Source organism: Ailuropoda melanoleuca, chromosome 15 (genome assembly GCF_002007445.2).
Source record: "Ailuropoda melanoleuca isolate Jingjing chromosome 15, ASM200744v2, whole genome shotgun sequence".
Classification (NCBI taxonomy): Eukaryota; Metazoa; Chordata; class Mammalia; order Carnivora; family Ursidae; genus Ailuropoda; species Ailuropoda melanoleuca.
The window spans coordinates 71004434-71027066 of NC_048232.1; the positions used below are offsets into that span (position 1 = coordinate 71004434).

General features: G+C 42.0%; 1 protein-coding gene across 1 annotated transcript in view; it reads left to right on the forward strand.

Moving 5' to 3' along the window:
* Positions 1–22538, forward strand: part of DRAM1 (DNA damage regulated autophagy modulator 1) — a 33940-nt gene extending 11402 nt beyond the window's left edge. Inside the window, exons 2-6 of the mRNA XM_034643808.1 lie at positions 5620–5687; positions 7013–7155; positions 13691–13868; positions 17923–17981; positions 22176–22538. Of these exons, the coding sequence (XP_034499699.1) occupies positions 5620–5687; positions 7013–7155; positions 13691–13868; positions 17923–17981; positions 22176–22331 (604 nt within the window). The 3' untranslated portion in view covers positions 22332–22538. The remainder of the gene's footprint in view (positions 1–5619; positions 5688–7012; positions 7156–13690; positions 13869–17922; positions 17982–22175) is intronic.
* The last annotated feature ends 95 nt before the right edge of the window (positions 22539–22633 follow it).

A 22633-nucleotide genomic window follows, 5' to 3' on the forward strand; every position in this document is an offset into this window, starting at 1 on the left:
CCTTTCAAATATTATATTTAAATATCGTGAAGATAAAGGAAGTAACAGTCTCCTTTATTGTTGCGTTCAGTGTCTTCAGGTTCTAAGTCCTGATTAATTTTTCTAAGCAACGGGCCTGGAATTTTAGGGCCTAATAAACCTCAGCCTGGGCAAGCAGATAATTTTGCATATTGTCAGCTTGTCAGTCCCCCCTTCCCCCATAAACCATGACTCCAGGCTTTGGAATGATGGAATTACTTGTATCCAGTGATTTAGAGAACAGCATTCCATCAAGCTTATACTATCATGTAGGTCTTCTTTGCATTGTTTTCATTCCTTTGAGCATCAAATGATTATGCACTGGTGTAAATTCATAAATTAGTTTGGAGAAGGATGTTAGACAACTTGGAATTTTCCACGGTGAACTTAATTGGTAGAGATGTAAATAAAGGAAATGTAGATGTAAGTTGATTTCCTAGACACAATCCTACCCTAGAAACAACTGTCTACAAACAGCCTCAACAGCTTCTAAGTCACAAGCAAATGAACAATTACTTTCTATTCCCGTTGCAGTTTCCAGGAAGTGCGTTATTTACCAGGAGGCAAGTGAGGAGGTAGCTGGGATGGGGCAGGACCAGAACCATGTTGCTTCAGCCACACGGTACAGAATCATGTGGTGGGAGTTGGGTGGGCAGACTATTTTGCAAGGTTGGGAGGCAATCGGTTTCACTGATTCACTTATTCATTTTCCAGTTTCCTGAATCAGCACCCAAATATAGCTACACCAACCAAATACTGCTACCTCAGCCTTTGTGCAGTGAGATCATTTAGTGTGAACTTAAAAAAATAAAAATAAAAAGAGTCTACCCACAGTTTCTCTTGGTACCCCCTGGGCGTTATGTTCATCTGGATTCCAATGTCAGGCAGAAGATGTGATGTGATATTTATTTTAATGATGTAACATATTAGCTCAGAGACTGAAAGACTTAAAAGAACATTTTAAGGTAAAAGAGCCTTTCGTTTTTATTGGTGATAATGGGCAACCACTACTATTCTTTTTTTTTAATTAAAGTATAATTAACGTACAGTGTCATGTTAGTTTCAGGTGTGCAATATAGTGATTCAACAATTCTATACATTACTCAGTGCTCATCATGATAAGTGTACTCTTAATCTATTTCACCCATCCCCCACCCACCTCCCCCTGGCAACCACCAGTTTGTTCTCTGTAGTTAGGAGTCTGGTTTTTTGTTTTGTTTTGGTTTGATTTGGTTTGTCTCTTTTCTTTGTTCATTTGCTTTGTTTTTTAAACTACACATATGAATGAAATCATATGGTATTTGTCTTTCTGTGTTTCATTTGCATTATACCTTCTAGGTCCATCTTTGTTGTTGCAAATGACAAGATCTCATTCTTTTTTATGGCTGAGTAATCTTCCATTGTGTGTGTGTGTGTGTGTGTGTGTGTGTGTGTGTGTGTGTGTAGCCCATATCTTGTTTATCTAATCAGTGGACACTTGGGTTGCTTCAATGTCTTGGCTATTGTAAATAATGCTGTAACAAACATAGGGCGCGTAAATTTTTTCGAATTAGTGTTTTAGTTTTCTTTAGGTAAGTGCCCAGTAATGATATAACTGGATTGTATGGTAGTTCTATTTTTAAGTTTTTGAGTAACCTCCATATTCTTTTCCACAGGGGCTGCACCAGTTTACATTCCCACCAACAGTGCAAGAGGGTTCCCTTTTTTCCACATTCTCACCAACACTTGTTATTTCTTGTCATTTAATTCTAGTCATTCTGACAGGTGTGAGGATATATCTCATTGCGGTTTTGATTTGCTGTTGATGATGAGTGATGTTGAACATCTTTTCATGTGTCTGTTGGCCATTCTTTGGAAAAATGTCTATTCAAGACCTTTGCCCATTTTTAATTAGATTATTATTATTTTTTGGTGTTGAGTTATATAAGTTCTTTATATATTTTAGAATATTAACCCCTTATGGGATATATCATTTGCAAACATCTTCTCCCATTCAGTAAGTTGTTTATTGATGGTTTCCCTTGCTGTGCAAAAGCTTTTTATTTGGGATTAGTCTCAAATAGTTTAATTTTTTTTATTCTTAAAAGTTCTTAGAAGTGTCACATCTTTATTTGCTGCGTAGAAAATTTTCTTGAAATATTCTTGAGTGAGAGGTGGCTCAGTTAGTTAAGCGTCTGCCTTCAGCTCAGGTCATGATCTCTGGATCCTGGTATAGAGCCCCACTTCAGGCATCCTGCTCAGCAGGGAGTCTGCTTCCCCCCCCCGCCCCGCCCCTCCCCACTGCTCATTCTCTCTCTATAAATAAATAGAATCTTAAAAAGAAAGAAATATTCTTGAGTGAAATTTCACCATATGTAGTTAGGTGCCATTTTGCCACTTAATGGGAATAAATCACACACTGAACATTCCTACCTGATAGATCGGGTACTTCGTGACTCAGATTGTATCTAACACATAGTAGGTATCTCTTAAATATTTTGTTGATGAGAAGATAAATTTCATGGTATTTGTGGAGTCGAATAAAAAAATTTTAAAGATGGTTACATTTAATCAAATGCCTGGTTATGAATGCAGGACACTAATATTTCCCCAAATTTTTGTAGTGTAGTCACTGCTTATGTTGTAGTGCCAGGTGTAGGAATGTAGGCCCATCGGTGCTCATGCACTGATGGTAGGTGTTGTCGACTCTAATCCTGAAAGAAAATCAGACTTACTATGATAGTCAGTATTTGTCAAAAATGTTTTACAATTCAGTTATGGCATTCGAGGAGTTATGAGGTCCTGCCTAGCTTACAATTTGCTGGTATACAAGAAAGGTGTGATGCTGTCTTTTCATTACCGTCATGGTTCATCCCCACGGCGTGCTGGAGCCAGCTGCTGCATGCTCTTGAGAGACAAGTGTGTACATTTCTTCCAGTTCAATGTTCAGCGACCTACATTTGGCAGCTTGAACTTTGACATGTTGGGAGCATTTACACCATGGAAATTGGCCTGTGCTACAAATCAGGCTCCCTCTGGAGCACATCAGTGTTCATTCTCTGCCCCCACCTGCAGTCATTCTAACTGCTCCACTCCTCGCCTGCTGTAGGGCGCACCAGAGACAGGGAAGTCAGGGAGTCAGATATCTGGACTGTGTTAACAACAAAATTTTACTGAATACAATTTTAAAGATCTTACTGGCTTTATTCATGGATTCATGAATTGGGCAGCATCCAGTCTAGCAGACAGAAAGGAGCTCTGAGGAACTGTACAAAATGAAAGACTTATAGGCAGAAGGGAGCAGGGACAAGGAAGTTATACCTGGCAAATAGCCAATTGATTATTGCAAGCCTACTTTCCCTATTGAGGGCAGGGGGTCTTATCAGGCAGATTACATAACAAATGCTGATCGGCTGATTCCTGAATGACTGGTTTAAGATTCCATTTCCAGGAGAACTGAAACTATAATTCTCAGTTTGGTGACTTGGGGCTTAGCATAAGCAACTCCATTTTAGGTCTGTTGTGTTTAATAACTGGAATATAGATTCATTTCCTTGATAACCTATGACCTTGAATCAATTATGTAACCTCTCTAATACCACTTTCTTCCTTAGTAAAATGGGGTTGAAATAAGACTCACCTCCAGGTTGTGAGGGTAAAATGAAATGATGTATGGTAATCACCTAACAGTGTCTGGCATGTAGTAAATGCTTAGTAAGTGGTATTTACTAAGTTTGGGGTTTTTTTTTTTTCATTTCTAGTACTGATATTCATTCAACAAATACATATGGAATGGCTATTTACAAAGCAGATTTGATTCTGCCTGTATGGTTTTATTTTTATTTTATTTTTTATTATTGTTATTTTGTAAGATTTTATTTATTTATTTGAGAGAGGACAGCATGAGCAGGGTGAGGGGCACAGGGAGAGGAAGATGCGGACTCCCCACTCAGGAGGTGGGGCTCGATCCCAGGACCCTGAGATCATGACCCGTGCAGAAGTCAGACATTTATCAGGCTGAGCTACCCAGGTGCCTCATGTGGTTTTAAATGTACAGATAAACAAGAATAAAGTACCACCCTGAAATTCTGAGCTTTCAGATCACGTGTTTGATGTCATGGGGACTGTACATCTGGGCCCTTGACACGTCTTGGTTCGCTGTCCGTGGGCAAGTAGTTCCAGAGTCTGCTCGACTTATCTCCTGTCAGGGCACCTTCTTCCCTCCAACTACTTACCTATCCCCATAAATATCCTCACTCTTCCATTTCCTTCCTTTCTCCACAAATAAGCAAACAATCCCTCTGGCATGTGGCAGGTGCTGTCAGGCCTGTGATCACAAGTACTCTTGCATGACTCACTTGGAAGCTCCTTTTTATATCCTGAGGCCAAGAACAGAAGGCTTGATTTCTATGTGAGATCTGATCTTTGGGCCAAAGTGCTGCCTGGGGGGTAAAAGCCATCTCTACCTTTTTCCATGACTGGTTCCGGTCCCCTCCTCTTACCCACGTCGTGCTCAGAAAGACATCCCACACATTGTGCAGCCTTTTCCCCCTTAACATTCCTTTGGGGAGAAAAATGGTTATTTGTAGGAGAAATGATCATGTGAAATTCTAAACCCTCCAGATTCTCACAGGTCCAAGTGCCGCTGAGATTGAAATAGAAATGGAAGTATTTGTTGTAAGGGGGAGTCTCAACCTCTTGATACTCTTCAAATACTAAGTGTGCACAAACTGAAAGACTTTTGCACACATGGACTTCTTGTGGAATTCCTCAGAGCATTTGAAGTGTGCCTTTCAACATGATCGGTGTTTCAATACTGAAGTTTCAGAGCTGTTTTGAAAAGGGGAAGCACTTAAGACGGGTACGAGTTGTTTCATGTTGAGAACTCTTTGGCCATCAGTTTTAAACTACTGCTTTACGGGACCATGTAAAAATGTAAACCTTGGTATGAATGAGTAGAACACAGAACACATCAAACACTACTTTCCAGCTCATTTAATTAATTTTTTCCAGCTCATTTAATGAATTGATTGACCGCACCAGAAACATGCCCTGTAGAAACTATTTTTTGTTAAAATACTTTATCACAATTAATATATCCTTGATACCCTATTGCTTCCATAAATTCTGATAGGCATCAATACTATTGCTCAGTTTCCCACCATCCTGTTGGCAGCAGTGGAAACTCTTGTGGATAAATCAAATTATTAAAAAAAATTAAACGATGTGTTTACGTATATTTAAAATCCAAATAGTTGCTTTATCAAACTTGATTTTAGACTCCCCCCCCCAAAATAGTCACATTCAGTTCTTAATGAGAATGAACACACATCGAGTTTTTCGGGCTTGATCATGTGAAAAACACCACTCTCATTCACTTTAAATATTTCCTAGCTTTTTACAATGGAAAAAAATTAAATGTAATCTCTCATGGTAGAAAAATGAGTTTTAGATTTTTCAGAGCTAGAATGAAAACACTTTAGAACAAAATCAGAACAAGTCTATATAATTCAAAGTGGCCAAACACACAGAAGAACCACCATAATAAAATTGCCAGTCACGTGCCTCCCAGAGGTCTCAACAGAATTCCTTTTTAATAATGTGGACATTCCTCTTTGTCAGTGACACAGGAACAACACCTCCAGAGAGTGGGATTTTTGGATTTATGATAAACTTCTCTGCATTTCTTGGTAAGTACACAATAATTATTAATAATAAATGAAAAATTCATAGTCTCAAGTGAAGTGTGTTGTTTACAGTTTGTATATAATTTTTCATTATTTTTTAGCAGACTTTATTTTTCAGGACAGTTTCAGGTTCACAGAAAAATTGAGCAAAAGGTAGAGATTTCTCATATATGTCCAGCCCCCCACCCAGAGTCTCCCCCACTATTGTCATCCCCCACCAGAGTTGTACATTTGTTACAGTTGCTGAGCCTACATTGACATATCATTATCACCCAAAGTCCACAGTTTACATTAGGGTTCGGTCTTGGTGTGTATAATTTTGTTTTAAAGGTTTATTTATTTGAGAGAGAGTGTGCGAGCGTGCGGGCACACGAGTGCGAGGAGGGGCAGAGGGATAAGCTTACACAACACCCAGAAGCTAAACAGTAAAGAATTGGCAGATTTAGTAGATAAAAAATTTAAAGCTTCTAAGTGATGAAAGGTACAAAAAGCGAAGCTAATGTGCATAATGTGTGAAAAGCAACTGCAAATTAAAAACGAATAGACAAACTCAAGAGAAAAATCGGAAAAAATTTAAATGCAATTTTCAGAAGAAGAAATGCAGATGACCAACAGACATACTGAAAGTTGCTCAATCTCACTAATGGCCAGAGAAATGCAAATTAAACCAACAGGTTGCCATTTCTCTTTCATTGGATTGGCAATAATTAAAAAGGCAACGGCGTGCAGAATTGCTTTCAGATTCTCCTGTGACAGTATAAATGCTACAATACAGTGTTGGAGCAATTTGCGGATACTTCTTGGCATTTTAATTGTGCACGGTTTTTGCTCCAGTAATATTACTTCTAGGAATCTGTCTTCCAGAAGCACTGAAAGTGTGCCAGGGACTTGTGTACAAGGCTCTGCATTGAGGATTGTTTGTAGCAGGAAAAACATAGAGACAGTGTAGACCTCCAACATTTGGGGAATGACGAAATATATACCATGATGAAACCACTAAAAACAATGAAGTAGACTTATTTGCACCAACACGGTAAGATCTCTGTGGTGATTTCCTTTACGTGAAAAAAAGCAAGTCACAGAATACATGCACAGTAGCATTTATGTGAAAAGGGTAACAGTCAAGTTGAGGTGTGTGTGTGTGTGTGTATCCATCACACTGAAGAGACAGTAAGATGGGGTGAGGAAGGACTGGGTGGGTGAGTGGGAGACTCTGGCAATTAGGAAATCGAAATACAGATTTTAAAAAAGCAATGCAGAACTTGCCCTGTGTTTTTGTTCTAAAAGGTCAAATAATAAAATTTCATCCAAGTACCTTTCCTTTCCAGGTGCAGCCACAATGTACACAAGATATAAAATAGTAGAGAAGCAAAATCAAACCAGCTATTTCAGCACGCCTGTTTTTAACCTGGTGTCGCTAGTTCTTGGATTGGTGGGATGTATCGGAATGGGCATTGTAGCCAATTTCCAGGTATGTCCTGAGGTTGGTTGTGTTCTTGGGGATGATGGAATATGTGTGTCTGGTGGAGAGAAGCAAGAACACAAGAGGAATGCTTGTGCCAGTATCAAGTAATTGATGCATTTATAAAAGTTGGGATAGTTTGCTTCTTAGAAACAAATCTTTCTCATTTGAAAGTCAGTCCTGCCTGGCACTTGGGAGAGGTGGGTGCATGTTTGCAGGGTTATGAGAAAGGACACTGAGCTCCATGCTCTGGGCTCTGCATTGCTCCGTGTTCATTAACGTGGCTGTTGGGTTGCGAGATCGACTTCAGTCATGGTAATAGTTTCATTAAGAGCATGAGAATATTTGGGTCATCTGGGTGGCTCGGTCGGTTGAGCCTCTGACTCTGGATTTCGGCTCAGGTCATGATCTCAGGGTCCTGAGATGGAGCCCAACTGGGCTCCATGCTCAGCTCGGAGTCTGTTTGTCCTTCTCCCTCTGCCCGTCCCCCCGCTTGAGCGCTCTCTCTCTCTCTCTTAAATAAATAAAATCTTTAAAAAAAAAGTGAGAATATTTGTGTGTATGAGCGTGTGTGTTTACCAATTCACAAAGCAGCATCTGATCTCTTCCTTTGGCAGGTGAGGATGTGGGTAATGGGGGTGAAATTATTTGCTCAGGGTTACTCAGCTCATTCCTTACGGAGCCAAAACATAGCCCCAGTGGAGCAAATTAACTTCTGTGGTGACTCCTGTGGAGTCTGCTTGATATGTTCTTACTGTGCCAAGTGTTTCAAGAAACCTGACTTGTTTTATTCTAACTCGTGGATACCTGTTCATCCTGAGGTCTCTTTCAGGGAGGCATGGGAACTGTTCATCCATGGAGACAAAATTTAATATTTTAAAAATATTTCTTGTATTTCAGATTTGTACTAGTTATCGTACTCTCCTCCTAGGGTTATTGTGAGGATTCCACGAGCTGATGCGCACTAACCAGCAGGCCTTCCGTGGCAGCCGCCGTGGCCGTCATCATTACAGGCTAACACTGCGCTGGTCCTGCTCTCTCCACCACTATTTTTTTTTTCAAGATTTTATTTATTTGTCAGAGAGAGAGAGTCCACACAAGCAGGGGGAGCGGAGGCAGTGGGCGAAGGAGAAGCAAGCTTCCTGCTGAGCAAGGAGCCCCACCCAGGACTCGATCCCAGGAACCTGAGATGATGACAGAGCTTAAGCAACTAAGCCACCCAGGTGGCCCTCTCTCTGCCACTGTTGTTTCTTTGCGGCTGCACAAAGGAAGTTACTCCAGGAGGACTTTTGGTTCTGCCTAGGAGTACCCCTTTAACTTTTTTCCCTGCCAGAAGCGGGCTCATCCTGTGTGATGCTTATTTTCACAAAAAGGTGTCCCCTTGGCCGCTGGCAGGCTGCTAGGGCACGCGTCCCGTCCACCCACTGTAGCCGCAGCTCGGGGCGCCACACCTGGCTGGTACTAATCTGCAAGGGTAGTCCGGCCTCCGCTGGTACCACAGCTTTCCGCCCATCTGCCAGTGCCCCCTCCTGCGCGAAGTCAGGACAGTCACTGTCAGAGAGTCCTGTCCCACCTGCACACGTGGCCTCATAGAATCACCTTTTCTGCACTGCGCATGGGGTTGCCATCTGTCTGTAGGGGACATAGTACAGTGCTCTGGGGAACTCCGTGCTGTTGTGAGGGGTGGGGTGGCAGACATCCTTCCTTATACTGCATCGTTTCTCCAGGATGACCTGCAAGGCAGGGTAGTCTCTTGGTTCTCAGGGCTGAAGTGTTTTCTTTTCTTTCTAGAGAAAGAGTGCGGGGGCAGGGGGCGCAGAGGGAGAGGGAGAGAGAAAAATCTCAAGCAGGCTCCATGCGGGCTCGATCCCATGGCCCTGAGATCATGACCTGAGCCGAAATCAAGAGTCCCAGGCTTAATTGACTGAGCCACCCAGGCACCCCACAAGTTTTCATTTTTGAATTTTATAAATCCACAATTATTGTTTCCTTGTTAACACTGAAAGGTTGAAAGGTGAGAGGCAGGTTGGAACAAGTCCACAGGACTTCATGGAGGGCACTGTGCGAATTGATTGCTTCTGGCTCCATTTTACTTTCCTACCCTTATTGTCCCTTTATGGCAAAATAAGACAAAGGCTGTAACACATGGGTGCAGGTGACATTAGTCTCATGATGGAAACTCTTTGTTTAGATTTTATGATTGTATGCATTTGGCTTTTCATGACAACCAATTTGCTGAAAATTTCCTATGTGACAGAATTTATGAAAACATTCAGTGCTTTAACTTCTATAATCCAATGACGACCTTAGAAGTCGGGTGGTATTATTTTCTTCATTTGCCAGTGGAGAGATGGAGGCCCAGAGGGGTTCATACTTGCCCAAGATCATCTGAGCACAGAAAGGCAGAAGTGGACTTTGAATCGAAGCCATCTGTCTAGAACCTATGGGAAAGAGTTAACTTCAATGTCAGAATGGGGAAATCTCTGAGAGAAAAAAAAGCACGTATACAATTCACAGTTCTCATGCCGGAAAGCACGATGGGAAGAAAAATGGAATTGGAGGGGTGAGGGGAAGACGTGGAAGGATAGAATCATTCGTAGATGGTGGGTATGGATTATTCAATGGGGAAGAGTATACATTATGTGATATCCTATCACTTTATACTCCAAATAACTCACGGGATGAGCACAACAGCTGTCAGTTTTTAAACCAGAAAGGGCAGGAGTTAGAACGAACACTTAGAAGTCAGATCATTGAACTTGTGGTTCTCTTGAAGGTTTCTATGAAGTGATTGCATCTTAACAAAAACCAGAAATAGAATCTTAAACTTTCCTGAGAGCAAAGTATTTGCCTTGTCATTGTTCCCATAAATATATCTTTCCAACTTCCTTGTTTGATATCCTGTAATTCATTTTCAACATGCCGTGAGCAAACCAACTTGAGCTGTTCCTTCCCGAGGAATTGGATGTGTGCGGGCAAGAGAGCTCTGGCTGTCTCCGGGGGGGTTTCCTTGCGTTGGAGCAAATTGCACTCATTGGAAGTTCGAGGAGCTGTCTGTCCTGAGTTGGTTGGGTGGGAAGGCTACTTTTTGGTGTGTCCCCACCAATGTCTCTCAATGCTTTACTTTCCTTCAAGAAATTTCCCCTTTTGGAGAAGTCAACTTTTCCAAGACTTAACCCTTTCAATATTCCAGGTTTCTTTTAACTACCTTTTATTTATTTTTATTTTTTTTTTAAGATTTTATCATTTATTCGACAGAGATAGAGACAGCCAGCGAGAGAGGGAACACAAGCAGGGGGAGAGGGAGAGGAAGAAGCAGGCATGGCAGAGGAGCCTGACGTGGGGCTCGATCCCATAACGCCAGGATCACGCCCTGAGCTGAAGGCAGACGCTTAACCGCTGTGCCACCCAGGCGCCCCTCTTTTAACTACCGTTTAAATTAACAAGAGAGTTTCAAAAAAGAGATCCAAAAAGGGTGCCAGGTTTTCATTTTTATCCTCTCTCCAAAAGTCACATCTGATTAAGAATCATTTCCCTTCGAAAAGACATCTTTGATGAGAGAGTATGTACTTCACAGGGGGAAAGTACATCCAAATACAACTCCTGCTGACTCAAGGACCTTCTGATCTGGTAATGTCGGGGCTAATGTGGGGAAACGTGGCGTTTGCAGATGAAGATCCTAAAGGATATGTTGAATCCGGGGCACCGGGGAGGGGGTGGGGGAGTTGAGGAACCACATTCTGTCATAGTGCAATTGGAAGAAACAGAATATATAAATTCAGGGTGTTGATTTACTTAGCATAAAAAAAAATAGCGTGTGGAAAGCATCAAGAATCTCAGAACATTATTCCTGAAAATGACTCATTAGCAGCGGATGCCTTGCCTTTTGTTCATTTTCCCTTGCCCAAAAGTGCCTAACATTCAAAAAGGGGGAAAAGATCTGTGTCTTTATTTTTTTATTTTATTGGTTTAATATTGGTTTTATATTTGGTTTAATACTATTGGTTCAATATTGTGTTTTTCCCAGTTTTACTGAGGTGTCATTGACATACAACCTTGTATTAGTCTAAGGTGTGTAACATAGTGACTTGATACACGTATATATCGCAGATCACAATAAGTTCGTTAACATACATCACCTCACATAGTGACAATTTTTTGTCTTGTGATAACAGCTTTTAAAATTTACTGTCTCAACAACTTTCGAATATACGATACGACATTGTTAATTATGGTCATCATGCTGTACATTACATCCACGGACCGTATATCTGGAAGCTTCAGTCTTTAATCCCCTTTCCCGCATCCTCCATCCCCACCCCTACCCCTCACCTCTGGCAGCCATTGATCTGTTTTCTGTATCGGTAAGTTCAGGTTTTTTTTTTTTTAAAGATTCCACATATAAGTAAGATCATACAGTATTTGTCTTTCTCTGTGTGACTCATTTCATTTAGCACGATGCCCTCAGTATCCATCCATGTTGTCACAAACAGCATGATTTTTTTTCTTTTTCATGGGTGAATAACAATGTGTGTGTGTGTGTGTCACATTTTCATCATCCATTCATCCTTTGATGGACACTTAGGTTGTTTCTATGTCTTGCCTATTGTAAATAATGCTGCAATGAACATGGGGGTGCAGTTATCTTTTTGAGAGAGTGATTTCATTTCCTTTGAATTATTGCTCTTTTTCATTGTAGTGAAATATATGTATAACATAGAATTGGCCATCTTAGGGGTACCTGGGTGGCTCAGTCAGTTAAGCATCTGCCTTTGGCTCAGGTCATGATCTCAGGGTCCTGGGATCGGGCCCCGTGTGGGGCTCCCTCTCAGCAGGGAGCCTGCTTCTCCCTCTCCCTATGCCCACCCCCCCTCAGGCTGGCTTTCTCTCACTCTCTCTCAAATAAATAAATAAAATCTTTTAAAAAATTGGCCATCTTAACCATTTTTAAGTGTATCATTCAGTGGGTTTTTTAAAAAAATTAAGTACTTGAAGGTATATAAATATTTTAAAGGGCATAGAATGTATTTTATTTTTCATACGTAATTTTCCTAAATCTATATGCCCATGTTAAGTATCCTAGGAATACAGAATCTATATCTAATAAGTGAGTAATTGGTTTTCCATGTTGCAGAATGTTAATGCAGCCATATTTTAGTATAACATAAATCAAGTAGTGGATTTTCCCCTATGTTACTAGGTTTGATACCAAGAAATAAGTTTCCTTAGAAAATAAGTTTGACCCAGGGTCCTGAGATCAAGTTGGGTGGCTCAGTTGGTTAAGCGTCTGCTGTCAGCTCAGGTCCTGGGATCAGGCCCTGCATCGGGCTCCCTGCTCAGTGGGGAGCATGCTTCTCTCTCTACCTATTGTTCCCCCTGCTGTGTGTGCGCGCTCTCTCTCTCTCTCTCTCTCTCTCTCTCTCGTAANTCTCTCTCTCTCTCTCCTCTCTCTCTCTCTCTCTCTCTCGTAAATAAATAAACTCTTTTAAAAAAAGAAAAGAAAAGAAGTTTGAAAGTTTTTTTTTTTAATCTTCCTTTCCCATGTGGACAATAAAGATTTGATACCAGTTTAATTGTGAGCAGATGGAGAACACCCTGGTTTTGGGCAAGCCTGGGCAGCCCAAGTCAAAGAAAAATCTGGGAGGTACAGGGTGTGGATAGTGAGTTGGGGCCAGTAGGGGTCTGGGGCCCAAACCAGGCTCTCTTGGACAATACTTTAACTTGCCCCTTTGCAAAGCTCACGTTTTCAAGTTCAAGCAGAGACTCCATTGTTCAATCCAACATCACTGTTAAACCAGAAGATAGGTGCCCATTGCACATTAGGAGAGAGCCTGAAGTGAGCTCCTTGCATGGTCCATCGTGCATATTTGTGATCAATACCAGATTCTATGCCTAGACTGGGTGTAGGGGTGCCTTCTGGGTGAAATGGCTGGTTAGAGGATCAGGGAGCGGGGCTTTGACTTGAATCTGCCTTTGCATGGCAAGAACAGTGTCTTTACTTAGATTTGTGTGTCCCTGTGGGGTGCCTGGGGGAAGACAAAGAGATTATTGGGGAGCAGGGAGCCTGAAAACCCCAAGCCACACTTGGCATGTTCATGGAACCGGTTGTATACTTTTAAATGAAATTGATCATATAATCTTCACTGCAAACCTGCAAGGGAGAAATTATTATGCCCATTTTACAGATACAGAAATTGAGGTTGTAAACTAAGGTCACAGAGCCCAGTGGCAGAGTTGAAATTTTTTACCCCGTTGTGCCAGACTTCAGAGCCCATGATACTCAATTCTCCTACCTCTGAGGCAGACATCACCCTGTCCCTGTCCAGCGTGCCCACGTTTGCTGTGGAACAACTAAGGGCATTTACTTGAGGGTCTGGAAGGTATTTCTCTTGGTAGTCTTCTGCAGATAACCGCATTTTCCAAGGAGTGGTGGGTGCACCTGTGATGACCGTGGCTTTGAGTAGCCCAGCGTGGTTGGGGGCGTGGGTCTTGCTGCGTGTGCAGACTCACGCAGAGTAACAGCTGTTTGTGACTCTTTCTCCAGGAATTAGCTGTCCCCGTGGTCCACGATGGCGGTGCCCTTTTGGCTTTTGTCTGCGGTGTGGTCTACACGCTCCTACAGTCCATCATCTCTTACAAATCATGTCCCCAGTGGAACAGCCTGTCTACATGCCACGTGCGGTTGGCCATCTCTGCCATTTCCTGTGCAGCCGTGGTCCCCAGTATCCTTTGCACGTTTGTCAGTGTCTTCACAGGCTTGACTCTTCTCCCACTCCCCCAAAAGAGCATGAAAAAAAGCAAAGGTTAACAACCTGGTTTCCACATGCTTCTGAAGAACAATTGGGAGACAAGTATAAATCGTTAAGAAAATATCTCAACATTGTCTGGTTAGATCAAAACAATCTTTGGGGGGGAACGTGTGCAAGGAGAATGGAAACATCGAAACACTTTAGTCTGCTTACTTTCCTTCCAACAGGGAAAGTTTCATAAGCCGTGTGAAAATATTTATTTTTGTTTGTAGTGCTTGGTCAAAGATACCAAATATTGATACTGTACTTAAAGTAACGGCCCTGTGAAGTCCCGAGAGCTCGTACTCTGCCCTCACCATGTATATTGATGATTTATTAGATGGTTCGATTAACTCGTCTGTGTTAAGAGGTTTTAAAAAGCTCTATCATTTATTTCTAAGTCAGTTGAAATACGTTTAGCCTTCTCTTGTTAGCCTTCTCTGATTCCAGTTTCAAAATGAAATCTCATCCCATTTTCTAAGTCAACAATGTGAAAAGAAAGTATCAATTTTTATGCTTGTGCGTTCTGGTTTAAAGGAAACGAAAGCTTGATCTTTCTCTCTTTCTTTCTAGAGGTATTTAACAGGAAAAAAAAAAAAAGCTGTGTCTTTAAGATGTGAAAAATTCCCCATCTTTCGAAATACCATCTGCAGTCCTATCAGAGAAAACCTGCAGAGCCATCAAAAGATGGTTATTCCTGTCAGACTGTAGAAAAATAGCAACTGTTTTATTAGTGGAAACGTTGTTAGTCTGGATTGGGCTGTGGTATGAAGTGGACAAGCTTGAGTGAAAATGCACTGTGCGCTTCTGAATAGTAAGTTTTGCGTTTCTCTTTTAAAACAGAAGCTCTACAAAATGTGAAGTGTAAGTAGTTTTGGGCTTTGTTTTGGTGGTGGTTTTTTTTTTTTTTCCCGTCTTACAGAAGGAAATTTTTAGTTACAAAATTTCCAAGAGCAGAGGAAGCAAATCCTGCTGTTGAGAAATTTAAACAAAATGCATAGCCTCGTTACAAAGTTAGTTCCTTCACAACTTCCTTGTCCTATTTATGGATTGAAGACACTCATGTTTCTCTCCAAATATATCTACTTAAAACTTTTAGCTTGTGTTAGCTGTAAAATTTGTAGTAGCAGTGTTTGTAGTGTTAAAAGCCAAAGTTTCTTGGTGTAGGGAAACCTTTGCTTGCTTCCAACTTCAGACGCCCATCTCTAGATGTTAAAATCAGAGAGAATTTTAGCAAGAATAAGCATTTCAGACCTCAGAGTTTCACATGTAAATAGTTCCCATTTCTAGGTGGTTCTTAGGAGCCATGCCAAGGGAGAGCATCCCCAAACAGAAACAGGTCATGTCCCTGTATTAAATTACCTCGAATGAATTCATCCATATGGAAGGGTCTTTTGTCCAAGCATTAGCATGGTATTTATATTTCTTTACAAAGATTTCAAAATATCTTTAGAATGCCCTTGTCTCTTCTTACTGCAATATTTCTGTGAAACATCCTCACTTGACTAATGAAGAAACTGAAACACAAATCTAGGATCCTGCTTCTGAGCCCTCCCTGCAAGACTGTCCATCTTGCACCTGGCTTCCAACGCTTTCAGAAGCCTTCACAAAATCACGAATAGTGTGAAGCCCAGGTTCCTTTGCTTGAGACACAGTCTGAGACTGCCTCCTGAGGTTTTTTTTTTTTTTAAGATTTTATTGGTTCAATTATTTTAGAAAGAGAGAATCTCAAGCAGAGTCCTCACTGTGCTCAGAGCCCCACGTGAGACTTTGACCTCATGACCCATGAGATCACTACCTGAGCTGAAACCAAGAGTCGGACGCTTTACCGACTGAGCCACCTGGGTGCCCCATGAGCCTGCCTATTTTTTTGACCTCATTCTTACATGGTCTCCCCTGGACTTGCCTGTTTCCTGTTCCCTGCTTTTGCCCAGTCTCTTCTACCTGGCTGGGTTATCCTCCTTCACCTTGTTTTCTAGAGTTGAGCTGTCCAATACGGTAGCCACTAGCCGCATGAGGCTACTGAGCACGTGAAATGTGGCTGGTCCACATGGGGACGTGCAGTTAAGTGTAAAACCACACCGATTTCAAAGATGTAAGAAGAAAGAAAAGGAGAATGTCAAATATCTCGTTCTTTATATCAGTATTTGTTTTAATGATAATATTTTTGATATATTGGGTTAGATAAGATATTTTTTTTAATTTTTTTTTAAAGATTTTATTTATATATTTGACAGAGATAGAGACAGCCAGTGAGAGAGGGAACACAAGCAGGGGGAGTGGGAGAGGAAAGCAGGCTCACAGCAGAGGAGCCTGATGTGGGGCTCGATCCCATAACGCCGGGACACGCCCTGAGCCGAAGGGAGACGCTAAACCGCTGTGCCACCCAGGCGCCCCAAGATATATTATTAAAATTAATTTCATTTTGTTCTATTTATTTGTTTTTAAGATTTTATTTTTAAGTAATCTCTATACCCCAACAAGTGGCCCAACCTCACAATCCTGAGATTAGGAGTCACATGCTCTACCAATTGAGTCAGCCAGGTGCCCCTCATTTGGTTCTTTTTAGTTTTTTTTTTCTGTGTAACTGCTACAGTAGATTTTTTTTTTTTAAGGAGTTAGAAGTTTACTGAATACACCCCAAGGGAGAAGCGGGTAGGCCAGCAGAGGAGAGGCGGCCTGGCTATAGTAGAATATTTTACCTCACGCATGTGGCTGGCGTTAATTTCTGGGGTGTGTTGCTCTAGAGAGCTCCTCAAGCCTCCACTTACATTAGGCTCAACTCAATGAAGCCTTTCCTGACCCCTCATATCCCATTCCACTCTGAATTCATAATTCTCCCTCTGAGTCATCATCGTGCCCTATTCTTTTCTGTCTTAATACAGCATACTCCCTGGGCTTCATCCGACAAGGCTGTGATGTTTCCAAGACCAACACCGAGTCTGTTTTGCCAGAGTTTTCTCTGTCTCCCCCTTCCTCCCCATAGCATACCTGATGCACAGAAGATAGAACTCAAGAACAAAGAATTAAGAGGCTTTTAAACTATTAGAAACAGAAATATGGTAATGACATGATCAGAGAATCTTTTATTTTGAGAAACTGAGAAGTGTTAAGAATTGCAAAATATTGGGGGGTAGGGAGGGCAGGGAGAGGAGGTGCTGACTCTGAATTCAGAGGAAGTTCTAAACTTAGCATTGACTCAAAGCTTTGAGTTCATAACTGTTTGCAAAAGCATTTTAAGAGCATCTCATGTCTAGCTTTCTCTTTTGCCTTCCTAAGCTCCATGGAATGGCTGTCGTCAGCCTCGTGCAGACAGCCCGTGGAGGCTCTAGCCTCAGTCCCCGACACTGTTTGACTGGCCTCTCTGGGCATCCTCTAAGGTCAGAGGTAGGATGTATCTCTTTGATTTGTAAACCCTTTGGGCCGTAAAGGAAGGACTCCGCTTGTACCCAATGACTTGATGGAATAAGTCTATTTTTTAAAGACGGTAGTTTGAATCTGTAGCTTGTTTTTGTAGAGGAACCTTGGTAGTTTTTGATGCTTTGGTACTTGGAAATGTTAATTTTTCCTTAAAGCTGTTACCTTGAAAATAGGATTTTAGGGAAAGAGTATTTTTATTCAATACTTTTATTTAGGGAAAATAGTATTTTAGGGGAAAAGTATCCATCTGCCATTTTGACCAAATTTAGAAAGCACAGTGGAACAAAATGGAGCCACAGATGAAAATTTGACCATACGTAACCGACAAAGTATTGGTAAGGAACCCCTGTAAATCCATGTTATAATTTAAATGCTGTCACAATCTAACTCAAGGTTTGAGATTATAAGAAGCTAATAGACCTGGTCTGATCACAGAAATGTTGGTATTAACATTTTAACTGTGTGATGATGATTAGAAGAATAGTCTTAACATTAAAAGACCTGGGTTTTTTTTTTGTTTGTTTGTTTGTTTGTTTTGGGAGCTTCCTTAACAATTTCCCTTTCTTAGTGATTGCCTGTGCTTCATTAATTTCTATAACCAAGCTGGAGTGGAATCCAAAAGAAAAGGTAAAATTTAACTCATCTTCAATATGATTGTTGAACCTGGTTCCTGGGGATTATTTTCAAAATTTTGAATTCCTAATTGAATTTCCTCATCAAAAGAGGCCGGACACTTAATAACAGGGGGCCGATGTGAATTCAGGTGTGTGGAGGTCAGAGGAAGCAGGGAGTGTTAAGCAGAGGGGATGAGATCCCTTTGTTTCAGGATGAACTGGAGAATAAACATGGTCAGGGCTGTCTGTGCGGGCAGGGAGTTTGTGTAAAGCGGTAAGAGGTAGGCAGAGAGGCTCCTACTTGATGTGGGTGACCAGAATAAGCTTTGGAAGGCTTGTGAACAGGCAAGTACATTGAAAGAATATTAGCAGGTACATATTAGTCAGAAGCAATCCTGGGGCGAAGGGCTGAGGAGAGAGCCTGGAGTTAGGGAGGCAGGGAGAAGGCAGTTCTCTAGTTTAGATTTCAAACCAAGGTTCTCCTGGGGGCTCCACATCACTCATCATCAGGGAAATGCAAATCAAAACCACAATGAGATAGCACCTCACACCTGCCGGAATGGCTAAAATCAACAACACAAGAAACAACAAGTGTTGGTGAGGATGTGGAGAAAGGGGAACCCTTGTGCACTGTTGGTGGGATTGCAAACTGGTGCAGCCACTGTGGAAAACAGTATGGAGGTTCCTCAAAAAGTTAAAAATAGAGCTAGCATATGATCCAGTAATAACAGTACTGGGTATTTACCCCCCAAATACAAAAACATTAATTCAAAGAGATACATACACCTCTATGTTTATTGCAGCATTATTTAAAATAGCCAAATGATGGAAGCCGCCCAAGGGTCCATCCATAGATGAACAGATAAAGGTGATGTGGTTTATATTCACAGTGGAGTATTACTCAGCCATAAAAAGAATGAAATCTTGCCATTTGAAGCAATATGGTTGGAGCTAGAGAGTATAATGCTAAGCGAATAAGTCAGAGAAAGACAAAAAACATTTTACTCATATAAATATGGAATTTAAGAAACAAAACAAATGGACAAAGGAAAAAAAGAAAGAGAGAGACAAACCAAGAAACAGACTCTTGATTATAGAGAACAAACTGACGGTTATCGGAGGGGCAGTGGGTGGGGGATGGGTGAAACAGGTGAAGGGGATTGAGGAGGGCACTCGCTGTGATGAGCACCAGGTCACGTGTGGAAGTGTTGAATCGCTATATTGTGCACCTGAAACTAATAAACACTGTTTACAGAAACTAAAATTTAAAACTTTAAAAAAATGAATAAAAAAAAGATTAGCCTAGGGTGCAAGTACAAAGGGGAAATATTTATGGGCGCTGTCAAGTGACAGACACGAGAATAGAAGGACATGAATCAAAGAGGACTTCCAAATTTTATCTTGGGGGAAGGGAAGAATCTGTCCCCATGAGCAGAGGCAGCAGAGTCCCAAACAGGAATGAATCTGAGGCTGTAGTGAAACATTAAGGAGAACTGCCCAGTTACTGGTGGGACTAGACCGCGGGGGGGCTGGAACCAACAGGGCATAGGGTAGAGTGACGGGTCATTTCTAGCCCAAACGTCAGAACACCAGGAATTGAATGTTTGGAGTTGAGATGGACTCCAGCCACGAGGTACGCAGAGCGGTGGCTCATTTAGATGCTGTGTGGGGAATGAATGACGCCCAGAAGAGGACAGTCGGTGGGAGAAGAGCCGTTTGTTTTTCAGGGGACGGGGGAGTTACTGATGTTCTTCACAAAGCAGTTTCAGTAAAATGTTGGCTTTAGAAGCCAATTGCAGAAGGGTGAAGAAATGGTGAGGGGGTGGTTCATTCATTCAGCTCTCAGTCCAATGTTGGGAGGGGAGAGAAGAGGGGAAATAACATGGTGGCTTGAGGGCCAGCGGGATCAGGGGATTTTCCACATTCTGGCATGTGAGGGAAGCCTGCAGGAGACTACGCAGAGGGGGCGCCTGGGTGGCGCAGTCAGTGAAGATTCTGCCTTCAGCGCAGGTCACTATCCCAGGGTCCTGGGATCCAATCCTGCGCCTGGCTCCCTGCTCAGAGGGGGTCTGCTCCCTTGGCCTTCTCACCCTGCTTATGCTCTCTGTCTCTCTCTCAAATAAATGTCAGATATTAAAAAAGAGAAAGAGAGAGACTACGGAGACACTGAAGATGGTGAGGAAGAGAAATCCAGGCAGAAATTAAAAAAAAAAAAAAAGTCCTTTCTGAAAGCGAGACCTCACATGGGGGTGGCTTCGGGTGTACTTTACGAGTTCAGCCACTGGAGGGAGATCTTCCACCACAAATCAAACAAAAAACCAGCTGCTGGGAAGGATTTCTCCCTGTATCCCCCAGGCAATTAAAAATTGTTTTTCATTTCATTTTCTATCTCAAAAATGTGAAAAGTACCTCATTTTCTGCTCCAGCCATAAATCACCATGCCTCTCCTGCATTGCGTTCTGTTCCCATTATCAATGAATGCACACGAAACCCTTTACGTTAATTCACTGAGTGGAATAATTGCCTGGGTACTGCCCCAGACTTCCGTGGAGAGCTTGGGAGCTTGTACAGCACATTCCTGTGCATTGACTTCCTTGGTAGGGGTGGTGAGAGTTTTAATATCATTGTCGCATTTTACGTAGCAAGGGGATTTCCCACAAGTGCAGTGGAGGAGTGTGCACTCCTAGTTCTGTGCGCTTTCATGAAATAGGCTGAAGAAATCCTCCTCTCCCAATTCTATCTGATAAGCCATCTTCACTGTCCGAGGACGATAAAGGATGAGGTGGATCTCCTGCTAATGTCCCCAAAAGGAGGTAGGGGCCTCTGTTCTCTACCCCCAGCGTAGACTGATCAGGTTCTCCCCAGTGTGAGCTGGCCCAGGACAGGGATGGATGTGAACGCGCATGCGGACAGCGAGGAGTGGTGGCTGTGAGCTTGATGCACCCAATGCATCTTCATGGATGAAAACTGGATCAGAGAGAGAACCTGTCCCCATGGAACCAACCTGCAGACGCAACCCAGCCTATTTGTGTATCATGCATGTAACCTAGCAAAGCAGAAAGGGAAGTCGGGGAAAAAAAGAATAGGTCACTATTTGAAATCAGAGAACTGATGACAGTCCACAGGCTCCATTGGGCATGTGGGCTCAAGTAGGAGTGCAGACATGCAGTTTTCATTCAGTGTTTATTTTCTTGTATTGTATTTAAGTAGGTTCCACACCCAGCATGGAACTTACAACCGGGGCTTGAACTCACAACCCTGAGATCAAGACCTGAGCTGAGATCAAGAGTCGGATGCTTAACTGACTGAGTCATCCGGGTGAACTTTGGGTGTTTAAAAATGCTTTGAAAGTAATTTACCACATTTAAAAATCAGGAGAGATCACACCACACACACACACACACACACACACACACACACACACCACACATGCACGCACGCGCTCGCGCACAGGCTTTTTTCTTAATCTCTTAAAGCAACATCGGGGTCATATTTTCCCATTTGGTGAAAATAGAATTGAGATGATGAGGAGGGGGTTCCCCGTCCTCCCTCTCTTTTTGCAACCATCCGTTCCATTTATTTTTATCAATTGTTTGGCCTCCATAGGAGGAACCCCCAATTAAAGCCTTCCACTCTTGCCTTCCATTCTCTCACCTCTGCCCCCAATAAGATAGTTACTGTGTCCATGTCTCCTTAGCCTTTGCTTTGTGGTTATGTTTACCTTATAGCATTAAGCAGAGCTGTGTTCCGAAAAGACATTTTCTATAGTAACAGGGAAACCCACAGCCAGTGGTGACAGCCAGTCTCCTCTGGGTGTGAGCACTCGTTCTTTTTAATAAGGGCCCAAAAGCTGACTCAGTGTTTTTTAAGCATGCATTTCAACTTCGGGATTCCTAGCAGTGGGAGAGCAAGTCACACCTTGAGTGGGAAGTTCTTTCTTCTTTTGAGTCGAAATTTGCTTCCCAGCCTCATCTTAAAACCAGAGTGTATGCGAGCCTGAAGAACTTTTGGGAGAATTGTGTCCATGTTCTAATTGGGCAGTGCCCTGGTGTTCATCCACCAGGCCTTGCTCACGGTGTGTTCTCAAGGGGTTGATCTATGCTCACCCGACAACTGCCCTCTCTGGTCTGACCAGCTTTTTATTTCAGTACATGCACTACAGTGAATGTATTCAGGCTAAATTCTGGTTCTTTATTGTTGCTTTTAGGATTATATGTATCATGTAGTGAGCGCAATCTGCGAATGGACAGTGGCCTTTGGTTTCATTTTCTACTTCCTAACATTCATCCACGATTTCCAGGTAGGTATTTATCAGTTCATGTGTTACAAATTGCTGACAGTTAGGGTTAGGAGAACGCCATAGAACATTTCTTACACTTAAAAAAGGTAAGAGCACTATCTTTCTTTTCACTCTTACGTGTTTGAAAAAATATGTAAATATTATACAGTTTAGTTTATTCCCTAAGGGAAGCCTCTCTAACAGCTCTCCCAAACAATGAAATTTTCATATGTTCTCTGCCCCCCTGGTTGCTCATAGTCATATATCCTGGTTATTAGCTTTCTGAGCAGGCCTTGCTTACTAGTTCCAAGTAATAGGCAATATGTCCTTTTAATAAACAAAAGTTCATTGTTGAAAAATGTTCCCAAGGCAGAGAGAAAGTGGGA